The sequence below is a fragment of the Cervus canadensis genome, chromosome 29 (genome assembly GCF_019320065.1).
Source record: "Cervus canadensis isolate Bull #8, Minnesota chromosome 29, ASM1932006v1, whole genome shotgun sequence".
Taxonomy (NCBI): domain Eukaryota; kingdom Metazoa; phylum Chordata; class Mammalia; order Artiodactyla; family Cervidae; genus Cervus; species Cervus canadensis.
In genome coordinates this window covers 39,904,001-39,923,934 of record NC_057414.1, presented here as the reverse complement: position 1 = coordinate 39,923,934, position 19,934 = coordinate 39,904,001, and the positions used below count along the sequence as shown (strand labels likewise).

At 58.9% G+C, this 19,934-nt stretch overlaps 2 protein-coding genes across 3 annotated transcripts in view; one reads left to right on the top strand and one right to left on the bottom strand.

Annotated features, from left to right (window-relative positions):
- MACROD1 (mono-ADP ribosylhydrolase 1) overlaps positions 1–19,934 on the top strand; it is a 152,816-nt gene that overhangs the window by 25,695 nt on the left and 107,187 nt on the right. The gene's annotated exons all lie outside the window — the stretch shown is intronic.
- The window catches only part of FLRT1 (fibronectin leucine rich transmembrane protein 1), an 85,096-nt gene continuing 73,226 nt past the window's right edge, over positions 8,065–19,934 (bottom strand). The window contains exons 3-4 of the mRNA XM_043452608.1: positions 15,388–18,324; positions 8,065–8,854 (exon numbers count right to left, since the gene is read on the bottom strand). Of these exons, the coding sequence (XP_043308543.1) occupies positions 16,271–18,286 (2,016 nt within the window). The 5' untranslated portion in view covers positions 18,287–18,324 and the 3' untranslated portion in view covers positions 8,065–8,854; positions 15,388–16,270. The remainder of the gene's footprint in view (positions 8,855–15,387; positions 18,325–19,934) is intronic.

Here is a 19,934-nt window from a genome sequence, read left to right as displayed (position 1 = left end):
CTTTATAGACTTTGGAAATCAGTTTTATGGCCTGTGATGTTTGTCTGCTGAAATATGGAAAGCGCTGGAGGGGAATGAACCATAGGGTTGCTTCTGGCCCTGAAAGGTCAGGTGGCCGAGGGTGAAGGGGCAGGGCTCACATCTATCCAGGCCTGGGTCACTCTTTGTTGACTGTTATAGCTGGAAGGGGCTTCTCTGGTGGTGTAGTGGTAAAGAATCTGCCTGCCAATGCAAGAGATGCAGGTTCGATCTCTGGATCAAGAAGATCCCTTAGCAACTTGCTGGGGAAGTGACTGGTACACACCCACATGGTCAGGCCTCAGAATCTCTCCTGCCATTTCTTTTTTAAAAAGTGATTTTATTTATTTATTTGTGGCTGTGCTGGGTCTTCGTCACTGCTTAGGCTTTTCTCTAGTTGCAGCAAGTGGGAGCCGCTCTCTAGTTGCGGTGTGTGAATTTCTCATTGCGGTGCCTTCTCTTGTTGAGGAGCACGGGCTCTAGGGCACACAGGCTCAGCAGTTGTGGTGCCAATACTGGCAACTTGCTCCAGTACTCTTGCCTGGAAAATTCCATGGACAGAGGAGCCTGGTGGGCTGCAGTCCATGGGGTTGCAAAGAGTTGGACATGACTGAGCGACTGAACATGCACACACACATAGCTGGACGTGGGTCAGGGATGGTGTGCACCAGAGAGGGCCCTGGAATTCTGTCGGGAGGGCCATCCTGAGGCTTCAGGACCTGCCCCCTTTGTCAGCTGGTTCCCACTGAACTGGGCTGGCTACTGATAGTTATCGCTTCTTCCTAGACACCCCTCTATACCAGCTGCCCCCTCTCGGGTGCCATCCAGGGCACCTTGCCAGCCATGGGGCAGTGTAGTAAAAAAAAAAAAATCAGCCCTCTGGGTTTTTGCCAGCTGCGATGCCAGCCTGACAGGGGCTCCCACCTGCAGAAGGTGCTTCGTCTCTGAGCAGAGTTGGCCCGCCGGGAGCTGGGCAGGGTGTAGGGATGCAGTGGGAGCCCCCTGCAAATCCTCTTCCCTTTCCTGGGCCTGAGGACCCTTCAGGGAGGCCCTGAGGGTCTGCCCCAGGAGAAGGCTGCTTCTCTGCTCCTCTCTTGATGTGCAAAGAGCTCCTACACATCAATAAGAAAAATGGGCAAAAGATGTGGACAGGCAATTCCCAGTCAGAGAAAAACAAATGGCCAGTAAACAAGTGAAAAGATGCAGAACTTCGCCAGTAATCAGGAAAAGGCTAATTGAAATAAGACATATCATTCTCCACGGCTGGAGAAGAGGCAACTGGAGAAGAGGCGGAGGCTGGAATTACTGATTTGTGCAGGTTTGGTCCCTGGATAAGGGAAAGGCAGCAGAAAACCGGCCTTTGCTGGACTCACCCCTGCGGTTCGCACCAGCCGGCACACAGTAGGTACTTGGGAAGACTTGCTTTATCCCAGAAAACACAGAGAACTCCCCTTTGCTCATAGGGAGTCTCTGCAGGACCACTGCTGCCCTTGTGGCCCCCAGTTTGCCATGCCCACCACTGGAGATTCCCCCCGGGGGGATTGGTGCCTGGCCTCATTCACATACTCAGCCCCCTGGTCCCAGGGATCCACACGTTCCCTTGGCCATGGTCTTTCTGGGCCTGGCCTCTCATGGGGTGGACGCCGTTTCCAGCTGGGCAGTGCCTCTGGGTTTCAGCTCTCTCTGCAAACTCATGGCTGGTCCCGGAGCTGCACTGCACAACGAGGGGGAGAGGGTATTCGTCGAGGCCACAGTGGAAATGGGGGCCCTCAGCGTTGGGCAGCCCTGGCTCATATCACAGCTTCTTCCAGCATCCCTGGGATCCTTGATTTAGGGAAAGTCTCGTGCTAATAGTGACCTTGACTCTCTGGGCATCGTGGCCGGTACACCCACATCGTCCGGCCTCAGAATCTCTCCTGCCATTTCTGGTTCCCTTTCCGGCCTCTCCAGTCCAGCCCAGCTGAATGATTTTGGGTCCCTCACCTCCTAGCCATTGCACCCTCTCTTCCCATTTTCACGTGTCTGACTCTGGTCATACATGCTCCAGTTCCCGGCTTAGATGTCATTTTCTCCAGCAACCTGCCCCGACCTCCCACCTGCTCCATAGCACAGCCGGCCATTCGTTGAGCAGGTGCTGGACACTGAGGCTGCAAGGACGAGCAATGGAGATGTGGTTCCAGGCAGCAGGACACCCTGGGGAGCTACACCGTCGCCTGCAACGACTTGGTCCTGGAGGCGGACCTGTCGGGAGGGTCAGGAAGTGGGGCGTGGGGGGAGCATCCCAGACAGAGGCCTGAGGTGGCTCCCTGGGGGTGGCTCAGCTTCTTCCTCCCAGGAGCAGAGAAGGCAGAGGGAGGCCGGGGCGGGTGATGTCTGCTCCTGGAGGCCCAGGCGCCCTTTTTCTGCCTGCCCCAAGAGGGCGGCCCTTATCTGTAGAGCCCAGCGTGGCCCAACCACAGCAGAGCTGCCTTTGATGTGGAGCTCAAGGGAGAGCACAAGTCTTACTTCAAAGGGCTTCAGTCCCGGGGAATCTGGGTCTCCAAGTCCTTGAATCATCCTGCCCCTCCTGTCCAGCAGGAGAACCCCGGCCTGGGGGAGACCTGAGCCTGGAGCTCGGCTCCTGGGGTCCCAGGCAGCCTCCCCTCTGGGCTCCCTCCTTCCTGTCCTCCAGCCCCCAAGGCCCAGCCTCCTGCCAGCCTTCCCTTTTCTGGACCTCCGTCCTGGATGGAGGAGGGCACAGTCCACCTCTCTTCATTCAGAGAGTATGAAATGAGGGAGGCCCAGCCCTTGCCTCTAAAGGACACTCAGTGTAGAGTGGGAGCAGTGGGCACGGCACAGAGCATGAGTCTAACCAGGGGGATTCAAGGTAGTGGGGGCTGGTCAGGAGGGCTTCCTGGAGGAGGCCCGCCTGGGGAGGCTTACTTCCTTGCAGCGATATCTGGTGGGGGCTGGCCTGTGCCTTTCCCTCCAGGTTCCCAGATCCCAGTCAGGCCCCTTAACTGGCCTAGGACCTGGTTCACACACGAACCTCTGTCACTGTAGCCTTGGGCAAGCTCCTTAGGTCCGGGCCTCAGTTTACCTGCTTGAAAGTGGGGATGAACGAGGATGGAACACGGTGACAGATGTCTGGTGTCTGCCACGGTCGGGGCGCATTGCCTTGCCTCTCACAGATGGAAGTCCCCCCTAATCATGAGGTGCCAGATGCGGGCCATCCCACAGGGAGGACACACAGCCATTACAAGACCCCAGGGTGCCGCCCTGCTGTGCCAAGCGTGTCTCCGTGCCAGCTCCCGAGGACCGAGGCCTCGCTGAGAGCATGTCTCCTGTGTCTTCCCAGTGACAGGTTCCTTCTGCCAGCCCCTGGGGAGCCGCCATCCCTGGTGACGGGCCCTCGGCCCCTCACCCTGGGGCTTGTAATCTCAGCTCTAAGGGACTACAATCCCTTTCTCCAGCCACACCACAACTAATCCATTCGCCAGGGCCCCGATCCAAGAGAAAGCTAATTAAAGAATTTCTGCTCTTGGCTCAGCCTAGGCTTTGAAGATTCCCCTTGGTCTTCCCGAGTATCTGAAAACAGGTGGAGAAAGGGGGCCTCAGAAAGGGTGTCGGATAAGCCCCCGGAGCCTCAGTAATAGGCTTAATCCCCACAAAGCCAGCAGGCGTCAAACGGTCCCCCCGCCCAGCACTGCTGAGAAGGTGCTCAGGGCTCTCGACCCCGTGGGCCCCAGGCCGCTCGGTTCCGTCCCTGGTTTTCTGTGACCGTGAGGGTGCGCGTTTCCCCAGGGGGGTCAAGGCCGTGGAAGGGGAGGGCGCAGGCCCCTGGCCGCACCGTCTGCAGAGCAGTGAGTGGCACTGTGGCGCTGAACCTTCTTGTCTGTGATGCGGGAGGTCCCTGCCGGGAGGATGGCTGTGACCCCTGGCACGGACCGATGTCCCATCAGGCGGGTTCTCTGCCTCCTGCCCCTGCCTCCAGAGCCCCCCATGTTTCTTTTGAGAGCTTGTGTGCCTTTTGGAGATTTTAATCAACCAACCACAACCACATAGTGTTATTCAACACTATGAGCAGAGCATGCGATCCTTAGGGAGAGGGGTCTTTAGGGTCCTGCCCACTTGCTGTCTGGGGACTTGGCACATGGTAGGTGCTCAATAAAGACTTGATCGTGTGGTTGGTAGACCGGTCCTGAGAGGGGTAGTGTTTGCTCTCACAGGACTTACAGTACCATTGCTATCTTCAGAAAACGCCGGCAGGGTCTTTGGGGGAAGCAGTGAACCCTTAAATATGGATCAGGGGGATCTTAGAGTCGGCCCTCCTCGACACTCTGAGCCAAGCCTGGTATAACCTTGGAGAGAATCGGGGTGTCGGTTGCCACTCCCGCCCCCTCCCAGGCCGCTGCTCCCCCATTTCCCTCGCAGTCCTGGGGGTGCGGGGAGCATTTAGACCCGCAGTCCCCTGTGCAGGGGCCTTGAGCCCGCATCACGGAAATAAAAATGATAAAACACCATCACTGAATTCTGGGTGGCAGTAAATTACTTAACACCTGAAACGAGTTGAAATGTGGCCACTGTGGCTTTTAATAAGCCCATCTCCAACACCGCCGCTTCCGTGGGGAGCCGGCCGGCCTCTTCTCGAGGCATAATTTCTTCGTGTCCCAGGCTTGGCAGTAGTGCAAATAAGATTTCACGTCCCCTGTAAATCTCCGCGGGGGGAGCGCCGGGCTTTCATCTGTGCTGTCAGTTAGCGGCTCGAGGGAGCCTATTTACTCTGTCTTGGAAGGAGAGGGTCCCTCAGAGGTGCTGGTGCCAGGCCTGGGGGCGGTGGGCCGTGCAGAGACCAGTGCTGACAAGGGGACGAGGGCTATGGAGGACGGGAGGGGAGGCGGGCGGGCCGGGGGCGCCTGAAAGTGATGCGTGACCTCCGCTCAGCCCTTGGGAGGCAGTGTTTTGGGGCTGGCAGGGGACCTTGGCTCTGCCTGGGGCCTCGTACCCGGGGTGCAGGGTGCAATTGGGGGTGCTGGACCCCTCCTGGGTTTGGTTGCTTCTTCTCTAGGATATTTGGTGAGGCCGAGACCCCTCCTGGGAAGTGGGGGCAGGAGCACAGAAGCTTCTGGAACCTGGTGGTGGCCGGGTAAGAGCAGGGTCCAGGGATGGGATGGTAGCCACCCTTGAACTGACCAACCAGGAGGAGCTGGGTACCAGAAGCAGGGGCCTTGGGCTTTGGGGTGTCCCTTGGTGGCTGAGCAGCTATTTGGGGGCTTACCCTATTCATGTCCATAACCTCAGTGATATGCAATGCCTGAGAGTTCTTTGGGAAGGAAAGGACTGGAAACTGCTTGGCTGGAGTGGGGCTCAGCAGGGGAAGTCCCGGGTCTCAGGGGAGACCAGCCTGTTCCCCAGGGGCCATCGGAAGATGTGATGGGGTGACAAGGGCACTTCATGGCCAGCCTGTCACCTCCACCTCCCAGAACTCGCGCCCCCTCGAGGGGCCTGCCCGCTCTGCTTGCTGTCCTGTGAGGACGGGCTCAGGACCACTCAGACCACCTTCTGCTCTTCAGAAAGGGTCAGTTATGTTTGGAGGGTCTTCTTACCATGGACCTGGAATGCAGGTCCTGGGATCTCCCCCATGGTTCCTGGTGATTTCCTCCTGTGGGGCCATCCCTGTGGGCCTCCAACCACAACCCCCCCCACCCCAACCCATCCAGGGCATTTACTAAAACCTAAGATGCTCTCATCCCCACCCCTGTTCTCTGGAGGCCAAAAGCTCGGGTCAGCCTGAGAGCCCCTCTAGCAGGTTGGGGGAGCAGGCCGCAGACCTTGGGTGGGGTCGGGGTGGTGTGGGGAGCAGGCCGCCTCTGCCCTGTGCAGACCCAGGGGCTGTTGTGGAGGCACCTGGGCCTCCCTGGGGGACGTGCTGGTCAGCTCAGCACCCATACCTGGGAGCCAGGGGTGCTGGGTAAACCCCGAGGGCCCCAGGCCCAGGGCCTGTGCTCCCTGGACAAGCCAGGGGTCGGGGGATTCAGCACTCCAGTCCTCTCACGGGGCCCTGGCACACGTGGGAGCAGGGTCGTCCCGGTGGGAGAATCGAGAGCCGTGAACTGTCCTCTTGCACAGGCTTTACAGACGCATAGGGAGTAGGCGGTGGGGCCTGGGGGTCTCACCCGGCTCTGAGGCCCCGCCTGGGGAGCCCCCAGGGCAGGCGTTAGCCCAGTGGTTCCTAGCCCGTGAGCCCTTCCTGGGCAGAACTTCTTTTAGCTCTCAGGGGCTGAGGAACACAGCCCCGGAACCCAGTTCTCCTCCTGCTCCAGCTTGAAGAGAGGGGCCCGGGGGCACCTGGTTCGGGGCCCTGCTATCGATCATTTAGAGGGTCCGGCTAGCTGGGTCAGCCCACCGCTCAGGGTTAGGAGTGGGGGAGAAGTAAGACTGCCTTCTGACTGGTGCCTGGTCTTGGAAAGTCATCCTCCTTGGGTCCAGCCCTGGTGGGGTGATCTGTTGGTTGATCGATTTGCTGGTGTTTATTGACTGTTCACATTGACCACGCCTTTGGGGTCTGAAAGGGGGTGGAAGGCAAGACGTGCCCGCCAGGAGCCCCTCATGAGCGAGGTGCTGGGACCCGTCACATGTGCCGGTGAGAACTGGCAGGTGTGGCCCGGTGGGCACGGCCTCACCAGAGACAAGGCCTGAGTTGAACCTTCAACGGCCCTCAAGGGCATCAGGCCAGGAAGTCGGGGTCAGGGCCTGCTGGGGAGTGAACTGTACCCGGTGTGGCCAGGGGTGGGGGCCGGCAGATCGGTGCAGTGCTTCCGGGGGAGGCGGAGTCTTCCAGAAGGTGTACAGAACTGGCCCCGCCTCCATGCCCCAGCCTTGGCACTCCTGCCGGCCACGTGCCAGGCCTGCTCCCCTGCCCCCGAGTCCTCGTCTGAGGAAACACCCTCAGTGGAGACATGGCTCCCGGAGAGTCTCCCCACGCCGCCTCGCCCGTGAGCATCCCTTCCCCACCTCCATGAGGCTGGAGGGGGGCCCCAGCCCCACCCCAGCACACAGTAGGCCGTCAGTAAACATCTACTGACTGACCGGTGGATCGTGTTCTTTAGGGACAAGTCTCGGGTGAGGGAGGAGCAGGCAGCCACCCCGAGCACCCCGCTGTGTGCTGGGTGGGCCCTAGGACGGGGTCAGAGGTCAGGGAAGCCATCTGTCCCTTCCCCAGGGCCCACAGTTTCTGGGCGCCCCCACCCCCCTGCACCCCCGCCCAGGGGGCCAGCACTGAGGACTGAGAGGGTGGGAAGAGGGGAAGGGCACCTACAGGGTCAGAGCACCCCATGTCACCCCAGCCAGGCCACCTGCCAGCAAGGCACATCCAGAAATAACCTTGCTTCCTTAGAATATAAGGAAAAAAGCTCATTAACCCGTTTCCAGATGTGGAATCAGATCTAAGGCAGAAGTAATGAGCTCTTATTTTATGTTAAATTTAGCAGAAACTGCTATTGTTCTCACGGAAAATAGTTTTTTTCCTTCTCCCCCCACTTTGGGGTGTGAGATATCAGAGGAGGCCTGCAGAGTCGTGAAATCGGCGGGTGCATCTCGGGGATAAAGGGTGTTGGGGGTGGGGGGACCCAGGCCAGCGGAGGGACAGCTGTGTCCCCAGCGCCCGAGCGGTTCCAGGCTTATCTGGGCGCCCACACGGCTGCTGGAGCCTCTTACAAGATAATCCATGGCTCCTTTTAATATGTCTCCTTGTGAAAACCCTCTTGGAATCGGCCTTTCACTGGCAGTCGCCTTCCCCGGGGCCCGTGGGATGGGGTCAGACGTCCCTTCTCCGTCCTGCAGCAGGATCACGGTTTTGGTTCCCGTGGTGCCTGGGGAATGTACTAATCCAGAATCTCCTTCCCGCCCAGCCACCACCTCTGTGCCGGTGGGCCCCGACAGCTGGGCTGACCCTCGGGAGGCAGCCTGGGGAGGCGGGCGTGGGCAACCGAGACCCTGTGGGCGACAGATCACGGCCGTGGGCACGCTGGGCCGCCAAGCTGGGAGTCAGCAGCTGAGAAGCCTGTAAAAGTTAAATCTTTCTATTTATTTCAAGAAAAGGACAAGGAAAGTGGACTTGGACATTTTATATGAAAAGAGACAAACAGAAAATAGGATCAAATAAGTTCATCACATTCATCTCAACATTGAAGTTTCAAGGCACCTACAGGAAGGAGGCCCAAGGGCGGTTTGCAGTGCACTTTGGTTTGTGTTGTCGTCGTGGTGGGTGTTTGCGTATCCAGTGGTGACGCTGGGAGGGGGGCAGGTGGGCCCCGGGGCCAGGCCGAGTCAGCCAGCCAGGAGTCAGATGGCAGCAGGCAGCAGAGGGAGCAGCCCCACCACTCAGACCCCCGAGACTACTCTGCCCTTCAGAGGGAAATGGAGAAGATGGGGTGGCCAGGGGCTGATTCTGCAGGGGGGCAAGTGCAGGGGCTCAAGGGAAGCAGGGGTGCCCCGGCCGGGGTCTCTCGGGTGGCAGAAGGGACCTTGGTCGCAGCCTTGCCTTCCCCGGGCCTTGGGCTGGCCAGGCATCCGCCTTCTGCGGCAGAGGGACCCGCTCCGTTCACCAGGCTCTGCCCAAGGACCACTCCCTGCTCTCTTCCTCCCCAGGCTGTGGGGGAGGGATTCTGCTGAGTCCCCCGGCCATCCGCCAACCCCACCAGTGCTTTATCACACCATACCTCACGAGATGCGGTAACCTTTGAACATCGGGAGGGGAGATTGCAGTTGGTGGCTCTTAAAAACATTTGCTCAGCAGGGCGTACGCGCGGGGCTTCCTTAGTTTACTCTTCTCCTTCTTGTCCCTGTTCACACCTGCCTGGGGACGTTCGTAATGAGGGGGTGCCCGCCCCAGCCAGCAGAGTCACGAAACCGCACCATCTCTCTGGCTCGCTGGTGTTCACAGCCCCACAGCCATCCCCAGCCTTCCACACCGTCTCCCCGCTTCTCTGCCTCTCAGCTGGCAAACCCCTAACACTGGGCACTTCTGCTTTCTCCCCGTGTCCCCTGGACGCTGGGTGGGCTTCTCAGATGAGGCTGCTGGCCTGTGGGCAGGTGGTATGCCAGGCTGGGTTAAAAAAAAAAAAATCTAAGCTAGGTCCAGGGTCTTGTGTGTCTTCTTCCTGGGCTCCCAGAACCTTTTGGAAATGGGACCAGCCGGAGGTGGGTGGTCTCTGGGACCCTCTGCAGGCACGTCCTCCGCACAGGGCACTGAGAAGCGCCCTGGACCGCTGACTTCCCAGAGATGAGCAGGTGGCAGCCCTACTTGTCTTTCACTCCTGGCTCGGGTTGCATTTGTCTTCCTCCGTCTTGAGAGCCCAGTTCGGTCCTCCGGGTGGGCAGCCCGGATGTGGGGACTCTTGACAGGAGCGTCAGACAAGGCGGGACACCCAGTTCTCTGCCCTCCTCATCAGCCACCTGAGGCTTGGCTCAGAGAAGGGGAACCGGGTCCCCCGTAGGCGGGCGTCTGGGTCTCACCCATGGCTGGATTTCCCCAACAGGCTCGCGGCTGCTGATTGCTGGATCCAAGGGAGGGTAGAGTGTGATTTTCAGGGAGGAGGAGCCCCGCTAAGGCTGCCAGCGGCGTGGGTGCGGGAGGAGAGGAGGAAGGCCGTTTGCATCACGCCCATCCAGGCCCTTTGCACTGAACCCCAGGGACTTGCGAGGACGGAGGAAGAGGAGAGGGACACCCCTGCATGTCAGGCGCTGTCCTGGGCCTCGGTGACCCCGCGTGGAGGAGTGCAGGGACCTGGCATCTTGCCTGAGTGGCCGTCCACCCTGACAGCCACAAAAGAGATTTAGGGGCAGTGACCGCAAAGACCTTCCCACAAGGATGCCCTGGGCTTGGACGTTCGGGCTTTCAGGTCTGGGCGCGGCATTGGTGGGTGTGGGAGGGACATAGGGCATGGCACCAAGGTGGCTCTGATGGCCTTAGTGCCTCAGAAACTGGCTCTGCCGGGAAGTGGGGGCCAGGCCAGCACCCCCCCCCCACAGGACCCCCAGTGCCCTCGTATGTCCACACTGCCCTCTCAGCACAAGAAACGGGCTGGCGGGCAGTGACACTGGTCTCAAGAAGCCCCTGGCCTGGCAGGCTCTCCCACGGGGAGCAAGGCATCAGCTGCTCCAGGTAAAGACCTGCCTACCCTGGGCACGATGCCCTCAGAGGGGACCTGGGCAAAGGCGGGCTTTGCCCCTGCAAAACTGGCGGCAGCGGGGGCGGTTTGGGCAGTCCTGCAAATCACATTAACGTGAGAAAATGGGCCTGGCCCCAGTGATAATAGAATTTCTGAAAGTAGAGAAAAACAGTGTATTAAAAATGCAAAGGGAGGAATGAAGGAAAGGGAGGGAAAATCAAGAGCCAAGGGAATCTTCTTGAGTGTTTTTAAAGAAGCAAATGTGGGTATTTCAGGCAACTACTTAGAACATTTCAAAAGAAATGATAAATGCTTAAAAACGGAGAGTGAAAAGCGCCCCAGGCAGCCGGCAACCTGGCTGGGACGGAGGCACTGAGCCGGCAGCCTCGAGCGTGTTGTTGGGGGAACAGCCAGTGGGTTGATGGCGGGAGCTCGCGTCGGGGAGGGGTGGGGTGGGGTGGCGGGAAGGACGCCAGAGGCGGCCTGCGATGGGAGCTGCAGTGCCCGGGAGGGGGCCCCCTAGAGGCCCCAGGAGAGCCAGCCCAGGTGGCAGGTCACCCTCTGTGCTCCCAACTCCTAGACGGGGCGGCACGTGTCTGGACTTCCTCTCCTGGTGCCTCTTAGACACTGAGGACCGGGATTCTGCAGGCTCTCTGGTGTCTTAGCGGCCCTCTGACGGGGCTAGGTGGCCTGGCTGTGGGATGGCCCTGACCTGCGATTTTCAAGGAACACTGGTCGTTTTGAGCAATCTCACGATTATCTTCCTTACACGGTTCTCAGGGATGGTAAAGTAAGAGTAGGAACCGAGATCTTCTCGTCCAAGAACCAGGCGTTGGTATAGGCAGGAAAGTACCTGCCACCTCCCCATCAAGTGCTTGAATGCTCCCAGTGACGGGGAGCTCATTGCCTGTCTCTGCCAGGCCAGCTCTCTTCCCTGACCTTCAGTTCTCCCTGCACAGTTGGCCCCAGTTCCCCTTCACTGGCTGCAGGGACGGGGTCAGAGACAGACCCACCCTGCAACAGAAAGGAAGCAGAAAGGCTCATGGCTTTATAGTCCTGCTCACAAAGGGACTGGCCCGGCCACATCCCCTAAGGCAGATGGGATCTGGAGGGTGGTGGGGGCGTGCAGAGTCTCTGCTATAGGCCTGGACAGCACCCCCATCCCACGGCACTTGATGGAAGCAAACCTGCTTTCCCCTCCAGACTCGAGGCCAGGCTCCATCCACCTCAGCGTATCCCGAGCACTGGACCAGGCGTGGGGCCAGTCTTCAGAGATTCCCAGCTCCCCGCGAGCCAGGCCCAGCCAACCTCTGCTCTGCCTAAGACCGCTGGGAGCAGGTTCATAAAACGCGAAAAATCCCCCTTTCCCTTCACCTCCAAGGAGTTTAATCTTTCCTAATCAATTTAGCAGACTCACTTGGTTGTAAATGGTAATGATTTGCATTTTTGAGCCTTTTTATCCCTCCTTAAGAAAAAAGATGCCTCCTCTGCCTGCATTCTGGAAGGGCCTGAGCAGGGCTGTGAATGGCTCGTTAGCATTCACCCTGGCGCAGATCCAGTGCCAGGCACCCGCCGCCCATCACCTGCAGGGATCTGAGTCGGGGGTGGGGTATGGGCGCACGGCTGACCCCACACAAGCCCTGAGCGCACAGTCCGGCCCTCAGGGGGCTCGGCCCCTGTGCGCCCTGAGGCCCTGCCTTCCTGGAATGCCCAGGCTCTCCCCCGCTGCCTGCTCAGCCCCACTGCTCCCTGTCTGCCGCATCCAATTTTTCTTGTTGTATTTTTCATAAGCACAAGGCTCAGAAGCCCCATCCTCCCTGGCACGTTCAGCAGGAAGTAGATTTCTGGAGGGGGTTGGCTCTGGGACTTGAGCTGCCATTGGAGGAGGGGGTGGCGGTGTCCTCCGCTCTCTCCGCAGCTCTGAGGGGGTGAAGGAGGGGGCTCAGACGCAGTCTCGGCACGTTGCCCGGCCACCCCTTCCCTTCTCGAGGCCGCAGTCAGCCCCCTCAGACCCATAGGACCCCTCATGCGGCCAGTCCCTATCACTCTGGGCCTCCATCACCTGCCGTATTTAGAACCTTCCAGAGTCAGCAGGTGGGGGTGGGGTGGGGACGTAGGTGCCTCTTTTCGGCCCGTGGCGCACCCAGCTTTTCTGGGTGGAGCCAGACCCAGCCTCAGCCCACCCCTGCTTTACAGAAAGGGAAACAGAGGCTGTAGATTCACAAAACCGGCTTTCCCTGCCCCTCCCTGGAGACCCTCCCTGCCTGTCCATGCTCTGCTCCTTGCTGGGGCAGTCGGGCTCCCGGGACCCAAAGGGGACTCGGGGCGGGGGCAAGCCTGGTACCCGTCGAGGACGGCAGAGGCACAGGCGGGCGTGGGCTTCGGACTTGGGGAGCGGAAGCCTGGGCCCCCTAGTCGTGCCATCTCCCCAGCCGCCGTCACCTCCCCTGCCAGTGTCACCCAAAGCCGGAAGGAGCCGGCGCCCCAGCTCCCGCCCCCGAAGCCCAGAGGCCCCCGGGTTGGCCATGCAGCCGCCGTGTTAGAGGGAGGCGGTCCAGGACGCAGGAGCCGACCTAGAGAAGATGGAGGCTTCCGCGGGAGGCCGCCGGAAGAGGGAAGAAAAGGAGCTTCTGATGCACATCATGTCTGCGGAATTGAGTATGACTAATTAATAGATTTTATTCTTAGTAATCTCTTAAGCATTCCATACGTTGGGCCCCACGCCTGAGCTGAGCTTACAAGAGGCCTTATTCGCAAAATGCAAATGACTCGCCTGGCCCCGCTGCCTGCTTTCCTTGCCTTCTCTCTTTCCTTTTTTTTAGGGGAAATTTAAAGGAAAATTGCCATGTAATAGAAAAGAGATTCCAATCACTACATCTAATTACCACGAAGGGTAAACCACTTAACCAAAGAAGTGTCATGGGCTTTTTTTTTTTTTTTTTTAAACTTGAAACCTGCCTTAAATACCACGAGATATACTCATCAGCGCTGAGGCCACGGAGGTTTATTCCGGCTAGTTAAGAGGCTGCAAAGGTCAGGTGGGCCGCCCACAAGAGGGAGATTCTAGACAGAAGTGGTGGCCCAGGCCCTGTGTCCTCACGTGCTTCTTGGGGCTGGGGGAGGCTGGGTGCCCTGGCGCACCCTTTCTCGTTAGGTTACCTGGCTGGCTTGGGGGGCCTGGACCAGGAGGGGATGGGGTTTCAGAGTGGACCCGGCTTCAGGGCCCCATCCCTGGCCTGGGGGGCCATGAGACAGCTGACATTTGGAGGCTTGTTCTTAGAAGGGGCTCTGGAGAGGTGCTGGGATGCTGAGAAAAGACGAGAGGAGGCCCGTGGGGCCTGGCTGGGCTGAGTCTCCACTGTCTCCAGCACTTTTACACCAGCAGGAGGATGCCTGCAGCAAGGACCTGGCTTCCCCTTGGTGTGAGGTGGGGCCCGTGCCCCTTAGTGCAAGAGCTGGGAGGAGGAGACTGATATGTCCTCAGGCCGGGGTGGGGGCGGGGGGCCTGGGCCTGCTTTGCTAGGAGGAGGGTGGTCATCCCTCGGGCCTGGCTTGGAGGGCGCTGCTGGCACAGGCAGGCTCTCAGAGCTGCCGGGTTCGCCCGTAGCCTCGCTGTGTAGGGCCTCCTGCGGTTCCCCAAATGCCTTCCCACCCAGCCTCTAAGGGGATGATCTGACCTCTCACTTGGCTTCGGGAAAGGAGGACATACGAGGGAGAGCAGGGGACCCAGCATGTTGGTGGCTGGGGTGGGGATTTGGCAGCGGGGAGGCTGGGACCCAGGGTTCCTGGCACACTGGCCAGAGACTGGAGCGGTGCCCTTAGGGAGAAGACAGCATTCGGGCAACAGCAGAGACCTTGAACCTCTGACCCCTGGCCAGTGCCCCTTCTCCTCCTGGACACTGCTTGGGGGGGGCGCCCCCTGCTCCTCCGTGAGCCACAGGGAAGGGGCCTGTGTCTGGGGCGGGGGTGGGGGAGGGAGGGCGACCTTCACCCAGATGTGAGATGGACGCTCGGAAACTTTAGTCTCCTGACTTCATCGTAGGAGAAAACGTTTCAGGTGGGAAAAGGGAAAAAGCTCGAGTCTAAAATGAAATGTGTTGGTGACCCTCGGCCTCTCCGTCAAGCTGGGGGTCGAGGATCCCCGCTCGGTGAGACCATACACCCTGCCCGGTGATGAGAGCCGCGCCTCTCGTCCACCTCACTCACGCGGCCATCGTGTCCATTCCTTTCAACCCCGGCCTCTTCGCCGAGGGGCCAGCAGCATCTTTTCATGTCGGGCGAGAGGCTGGGCCCCGGGCCTGTCACCACAGCCCTGTGACTGCTGTTTGTCTTCCTCTTCCTGCCTTTGGCTTTTGTCAGAGCAGCTGAGGTCTTTTGAAAATGCGACGGCCAGGGGCTGGACCCCTTCTCATCTTCCCTGCCCTCAGGCCAGCGCCTCTCCTTTTGATATCGCCCTTCCTGGGTGCAGGACAGCTGGCACCTTGACAAACAGTGACCCCCAGCTCCCCGAGTGCTGGAACGCCGCAGACATCAGAACCCCAGGCCCCTCTCCTCTCTTCTTTCCAGATTCACTGTCATTATTTCATCATCGTTTTAATCTCATGGTTCGCCAAACAGTGCTGTCAGTTGATGAATGATGGCAGCATTGATTCCAGAGAGAGGAAAAAAAAAATCTCTTCTGAGGGCTCTGGTCAGTACCCTTTTGGAGGCTGGCATTTTTAGAGAGATCTGGCCTTCCTTCTCCAGAGCAGATACCCAGCGGTGGGCACGGCTGAGTGTGTTGTATATTCTTGGTGGGGGCGGGGCGGTTTCGGTTGCTGTCTCCTAGGGCTTTTCTGAGAATTGTCATGTCTTTTTCTGGGCTTTGTTTGAGCAGCCATGGAAACCATTAGGTCTAATCAGCTGATATTTAAAAAAAAAAAAAAGTCCCTGCACCAATTACCTGTCTTGGAGGAAGCACATTGAACACAAAGTAGCTCTTGATATGCCTGCATCGGAGGTGTAGGGGGAGAGAGATGAGGACGCTGGCGGTCAAAGAAAGCTCTTCTCGACATCAGAAAGGAGCTCAGCCCAGCCTCGGCCACCCTGAGATAGGACTGAGCTGAAAACACCCCTTGCCCAGGGTCTCCGCAGCCACCCGGCCAGGACAGACATGCCTCTGCCTTTAGGAACGGCACTGTCCCCCACCCCGCTCCCGTCCCCAGCACAGTCTACTTACTCAGTGGTTTCTAGGAGAAAGCAACATCTTCGCGACTCTATTGTCTCAGGACATTGCACGAACTGACCCAAGCAGAACTGTAAGGACTGAATACGTGGCTCTGTCTACCCATCTGTATATAGAGACACCCCATCAAGATAGACGGGTCGAGAGACGCACCTCCAGGTGGCTGGGGAGAGCCACAGCTTCCATGGCGCTCCCGCGATCCTATGCTGCATGGAACTGAGGAGGGCTCCAGTATAGGAAAAAGGAAGTTTGCTTTTTAATCGACTACACCGTGGTCCAAAGAGTGCCGTGAAAGACGCACTCTTTTCTGCCCATCTGTAAGGGAAAATGGCATGGAAGGAGCCAGGGAAGAGATTTCGGGACAATATCTCCACAGCAAAATATCCTTTTCTTCCCCTCTCCTTTGTGAGAAGCCCGAAAACCTTCCATCATGTCGTCTCCAGTGAGCAGCCGGCCGCGAGGGCTGTGTGAAGGGCTTCGTGCCTGGCGGCTTCTGAAACGGCTCCTCTGTGATGGCCCTGCGCGGAGCGTGAGACGCACAGGTAGTCTCTTCCCAGCTCAGGGGAAAAAAAAAAAAGCCCCGACCCAACCCTTCCTGCCATATTATTTTTAGTCTTTCCCTCCCCACCTGGCATAATTTGGTATAAATTATGTCTTCAGCAACGTCAAACCTCCCTCCTGCCTTCTATTCTTTAAAAAAAAAAAATTTTTTTTTCCCCCACTGTTGTGTCCTACAAAACTGTCAACCCTCCCCAAACTCTGCTTTCCGCCGGGAAAGTCAGCGTGGAGTTTCTTTGCCTCGTTCCCGTCGGATGGCAGCCAGCTGGTCACAGCCCCCCGCGGTGGCAGCGCCGGGAGGCAGGGGAGGGGCGCTGCCTCAGGTGTAGGAGTAGTCTATGTCGGGGATGCCCCCGTCGCGATAGCCCCGTGTGGTGCCGTAGCCGATGGTGTGTGTGCCCTTGCAGAGACTGCTGCCGTTGGAGGGGAAGATGGTGTGGACCACGTACTCCTCTTTGGCGCGGTAAGGGTTGATGGGCAGCATCTGCAGCCCGGGGCCACGGATCTCCAAGATGGAGTTATCCTTCTTGGTCCCCGACTCCAGATAGTCGTCCTTTTTCCGGCTGCCCCTGTTGTAGGCCCGCTCCCGGGTCAGCAGCTCACTGGCCCGGTTCACATACCAGCAGATGGCCCCGAGGACCAGGAAGAGGAAGACGAGGGCCACGGCGCCACCGATGATGCCCGCCAGGGGCAGGCCCGCCATGGGGTCGGCGTTCTGCTCCTGGTTGAGGGTGGTGGTGGGGCCGGAGCTGTCGGCCGTCTCTGCCTTGGCGCACACAGGCGTCTCGTCGGCCACATAGGCGTTGCTGGTCTCCATGGTGACCATGCAGATGATGTAGGTGGACTTGGGCTCCAGGGCCGTCAGCAGGTACTCCGTCTTGTCGCCCTGCACCAGGGTCTCCGTGATGGAGCCCACGGCCGGGCTGTGGCCCAGGCGCAGCCAGCTGAGCCGGAAGGAGGAGGCAGGCAGCGTGGCCTTCCATGTGATGCGGATGGAGTCTGCCGTCAGGGGCTTCACGTGGATGGCCAGGGTCTTGGCGCTATCGCCCGTGGCCATGGGGTAGTCGAGGCTGGAGTCGGGGAGGCGCAGCCCCGGCCTCTTGGCCTTGAGGGTGAAGAGAGAGCCCTGGGGCGTGGTGACAGAGGCGTGGTCACTGGCATGCGTGGTCTTGGCGGCGGCGTTGACCGCGCCACCCTGAGCTCCCGCCTCGAAGCACTCGTCCATCTCGCTGGTGATGTCCTTGATGGCCATGCCCCGGACCTTCTCGGGGCCCTGGCACATGAGACCGCGCACGTTGACCACGGCCGCCCGCGCCTTCACCCAGTCCCGCAGCCAAAGGAGGTTGCAGCCACAGAACCAAGGGTTGTTCCGGAGCAGCAACTGGGCTAGGTTCTCCAGGTCGTCGAACAGGCCACGGGGCAGCGTGGTCAGGTTGTTGTTGGACAGGTCCAGGCGCTCCAGCTCGCGCATCTTGGCCAGCGTGTTGTAGGGCACGTGGCTGATGGCGTTGTCCTGCAGGTAGAGCTTCTGCAGGCGGGCGCTGGGCAGGTTGAGGGGCGGGGCAGCCAGCGAGTTGCGCACCAGCGAGAGCTCGGTCAGGTTCTGCAGGCGGCTGAAGGTGTCGTCGGCGATGCGCTGGTTGGCCAGCAGGTTGCCGTCCAACACCAGGCGCCGCAGGCTGCTGAGGCCCTTGAAGGCGTGCAGCGGGATGGTGGAGATGCGGTTGTCGTCCAGCCGCAGCTCCTCCAGCGTGCGGGGCAGCCCCGAGGGAATGCTGCTGAGGTGGTTCCTGCTCAGGAAGAGCAGCTTGAGCTGCTTGCTGTCGGCGAAGGCGTCCTCCTCGATGCTGACGGTGGACACGGAGTTGTCGTCCAGGTGCAGCTTCTCCAGCAGCGGGATGCGGGCCAGCGAGTCCCGGGCGATGGTGCGCACGTTGTTGTCCTGTAGGTGCAGCTCCCGCAGGGAGCGGGGCAGGTTGACGGGGAACTCGTCCAGGTCGTTCTCGTACAGGTAGATGACCTGCACGTTGACCTTGGTCTTGAGGTCCTGGGGGATGCCGGCGTTGTTGATCTGGTTGTTCTGCAGGTAGAGGGTGGTGGCGTCGTCAGGGATGTCGGCGGGGATGGACGTGAGCCCCCGGTCGTTGCAGTAGATGAAGCCGTTGTCGCAGCGGCACACGGAGGGGCACGTGGTGCTGTCGATGACCTCCGTCAGGAAGGCGATGAGCCCGTAGCAGAGGAAAAGCCAGTCCCGCAGGTCCATGGTGGCTGTGGTCATCACGACGGTGGCCGTGACGGTGGCGGTGGCGGCGGCGGTGGGGTGTGCCACCACCATGGTGGACGGCTGGCGGAGCTGGGCCCCCCCCCACCGACCTGCAAGGAGCACAAGACAAGTGCGGTGAGAGTGGGTCCGATGCCCACCCAACCTGCCCTGGAGGCGCGGCTGCAGGGCAGAGGTCAGGCCTCGAGGCGCGCGCCCCCCAACCCTTCTGAACGCCAAGTTTACATATCAGGTGCTCGCTTGGGCTGCGGTCAGCCTCTAAGGACATCTGGCTAATGTCCTCTCAAAAATGCTGCCTGTGAAGGAGACAGATGTGGCCTTGGCTTTGGCCTTCCTGGACTCTGACCCTGGGCCACGCACGAGGTTAATTTAGTGGGAGCCAGGCTGCAGGTTTGATCTTTTCTTTCAAGATCCCCACACTCAGCCCATCTTTATGGCTGATGCTGAAAGGCCGGTTGGTGTCAGTGGGATGGCTTTAGAGCCCCCATTTCTCATGGAACGGGGAACCCACATCCCTCTCTGGCTCAGAACCAGGCTCTGAAGGGAAAGTTTATTTCCGCAAGGCCTGTGAGCTCAAAGTGGGGGCAGGGGGGCATCACTAGAACCTGCAAAAAGAATCTGCCAGCGTCGTCACTGGCGAGCAGGGGAAAGTGAGGAGCTTCATCGTCTGGTGTTAAAACAACATGTCCTGTTTGTCACTTGGGCATCTTATAGACAGAAGAACGGGTGTCAACAGAACCGCCTTCTCGTGTATTTACAGAAATCCCTTTCTAGCAGAGGTGCCCTCCCTACCGTGTTCCATGTAATGTGAGAAATTATTCCTCACTTTGCCCCCTTCCCAAATCACAAAACTTTCAGCTCTTTTGAAAAACACATATATCTGTTTTCTTGCATCTAAAGTCAGGAAACACAATAAGGGGAGGGAGGGGTCCACACTCCGAGGGAACTGTCTGCAAGGTGTAATTTCAGTTTTCACAAATGGAAAAATTTCAGTGTAGATTTTTTTTCTCATATTACTTTACTGTTCATGGTGGTAAAAAATCAATTAAAGAGAAATTATCTTTCAACCTCAGTGGGGAAGGTGTGTTTGTGCAGCCAGCAAAGATCTGCTTTATAACTCCAGGTTCACGGGAGCTTTTCAGTGTGAGACATGATGGCCTCGAGCGGTCTGAGCAAGCCGCAGCCTGGGGGCTGGGGTGGCCCTGGAGTGCAGAGCAGGATCAGGACCCACTCGCTGAATGAGACGGTGTGGACCTCACTCCCACTCCCCAGGGACCCCGAGTCTCCATTTCTCAACCACGGCGCATCCTTCTTGCTTCTGTTCTTCTCCATTCCTCTCTGTCCAGGAAACTGCACGTCACACTTCGGGACCATGCTCAAATGTCTCCGCCTCTGTGAGGTCTTCCTGATGCCATATAGAGCTTTCCTCTGCTCCGTCCATCCATCTGTCCATCCATCCACCCACCCACCTATTTACTCATCCATCTATCCATGTTCTTGAGCAAACTCTGGGATATAGTGGAGAGCAGGGAAGCCTGGTGTGCTGCAGCCCATGGGGTCGCAAAGAGTCAGACACAGCTTAGTGACTGAACAATAACTATCCATGTACCCATCTGTACATCCATCCATCCACTCATCTATTTACCCATCCATCCATCTACCACTATCTACCACTCACCTATCCATCCATCCACCCACCCCC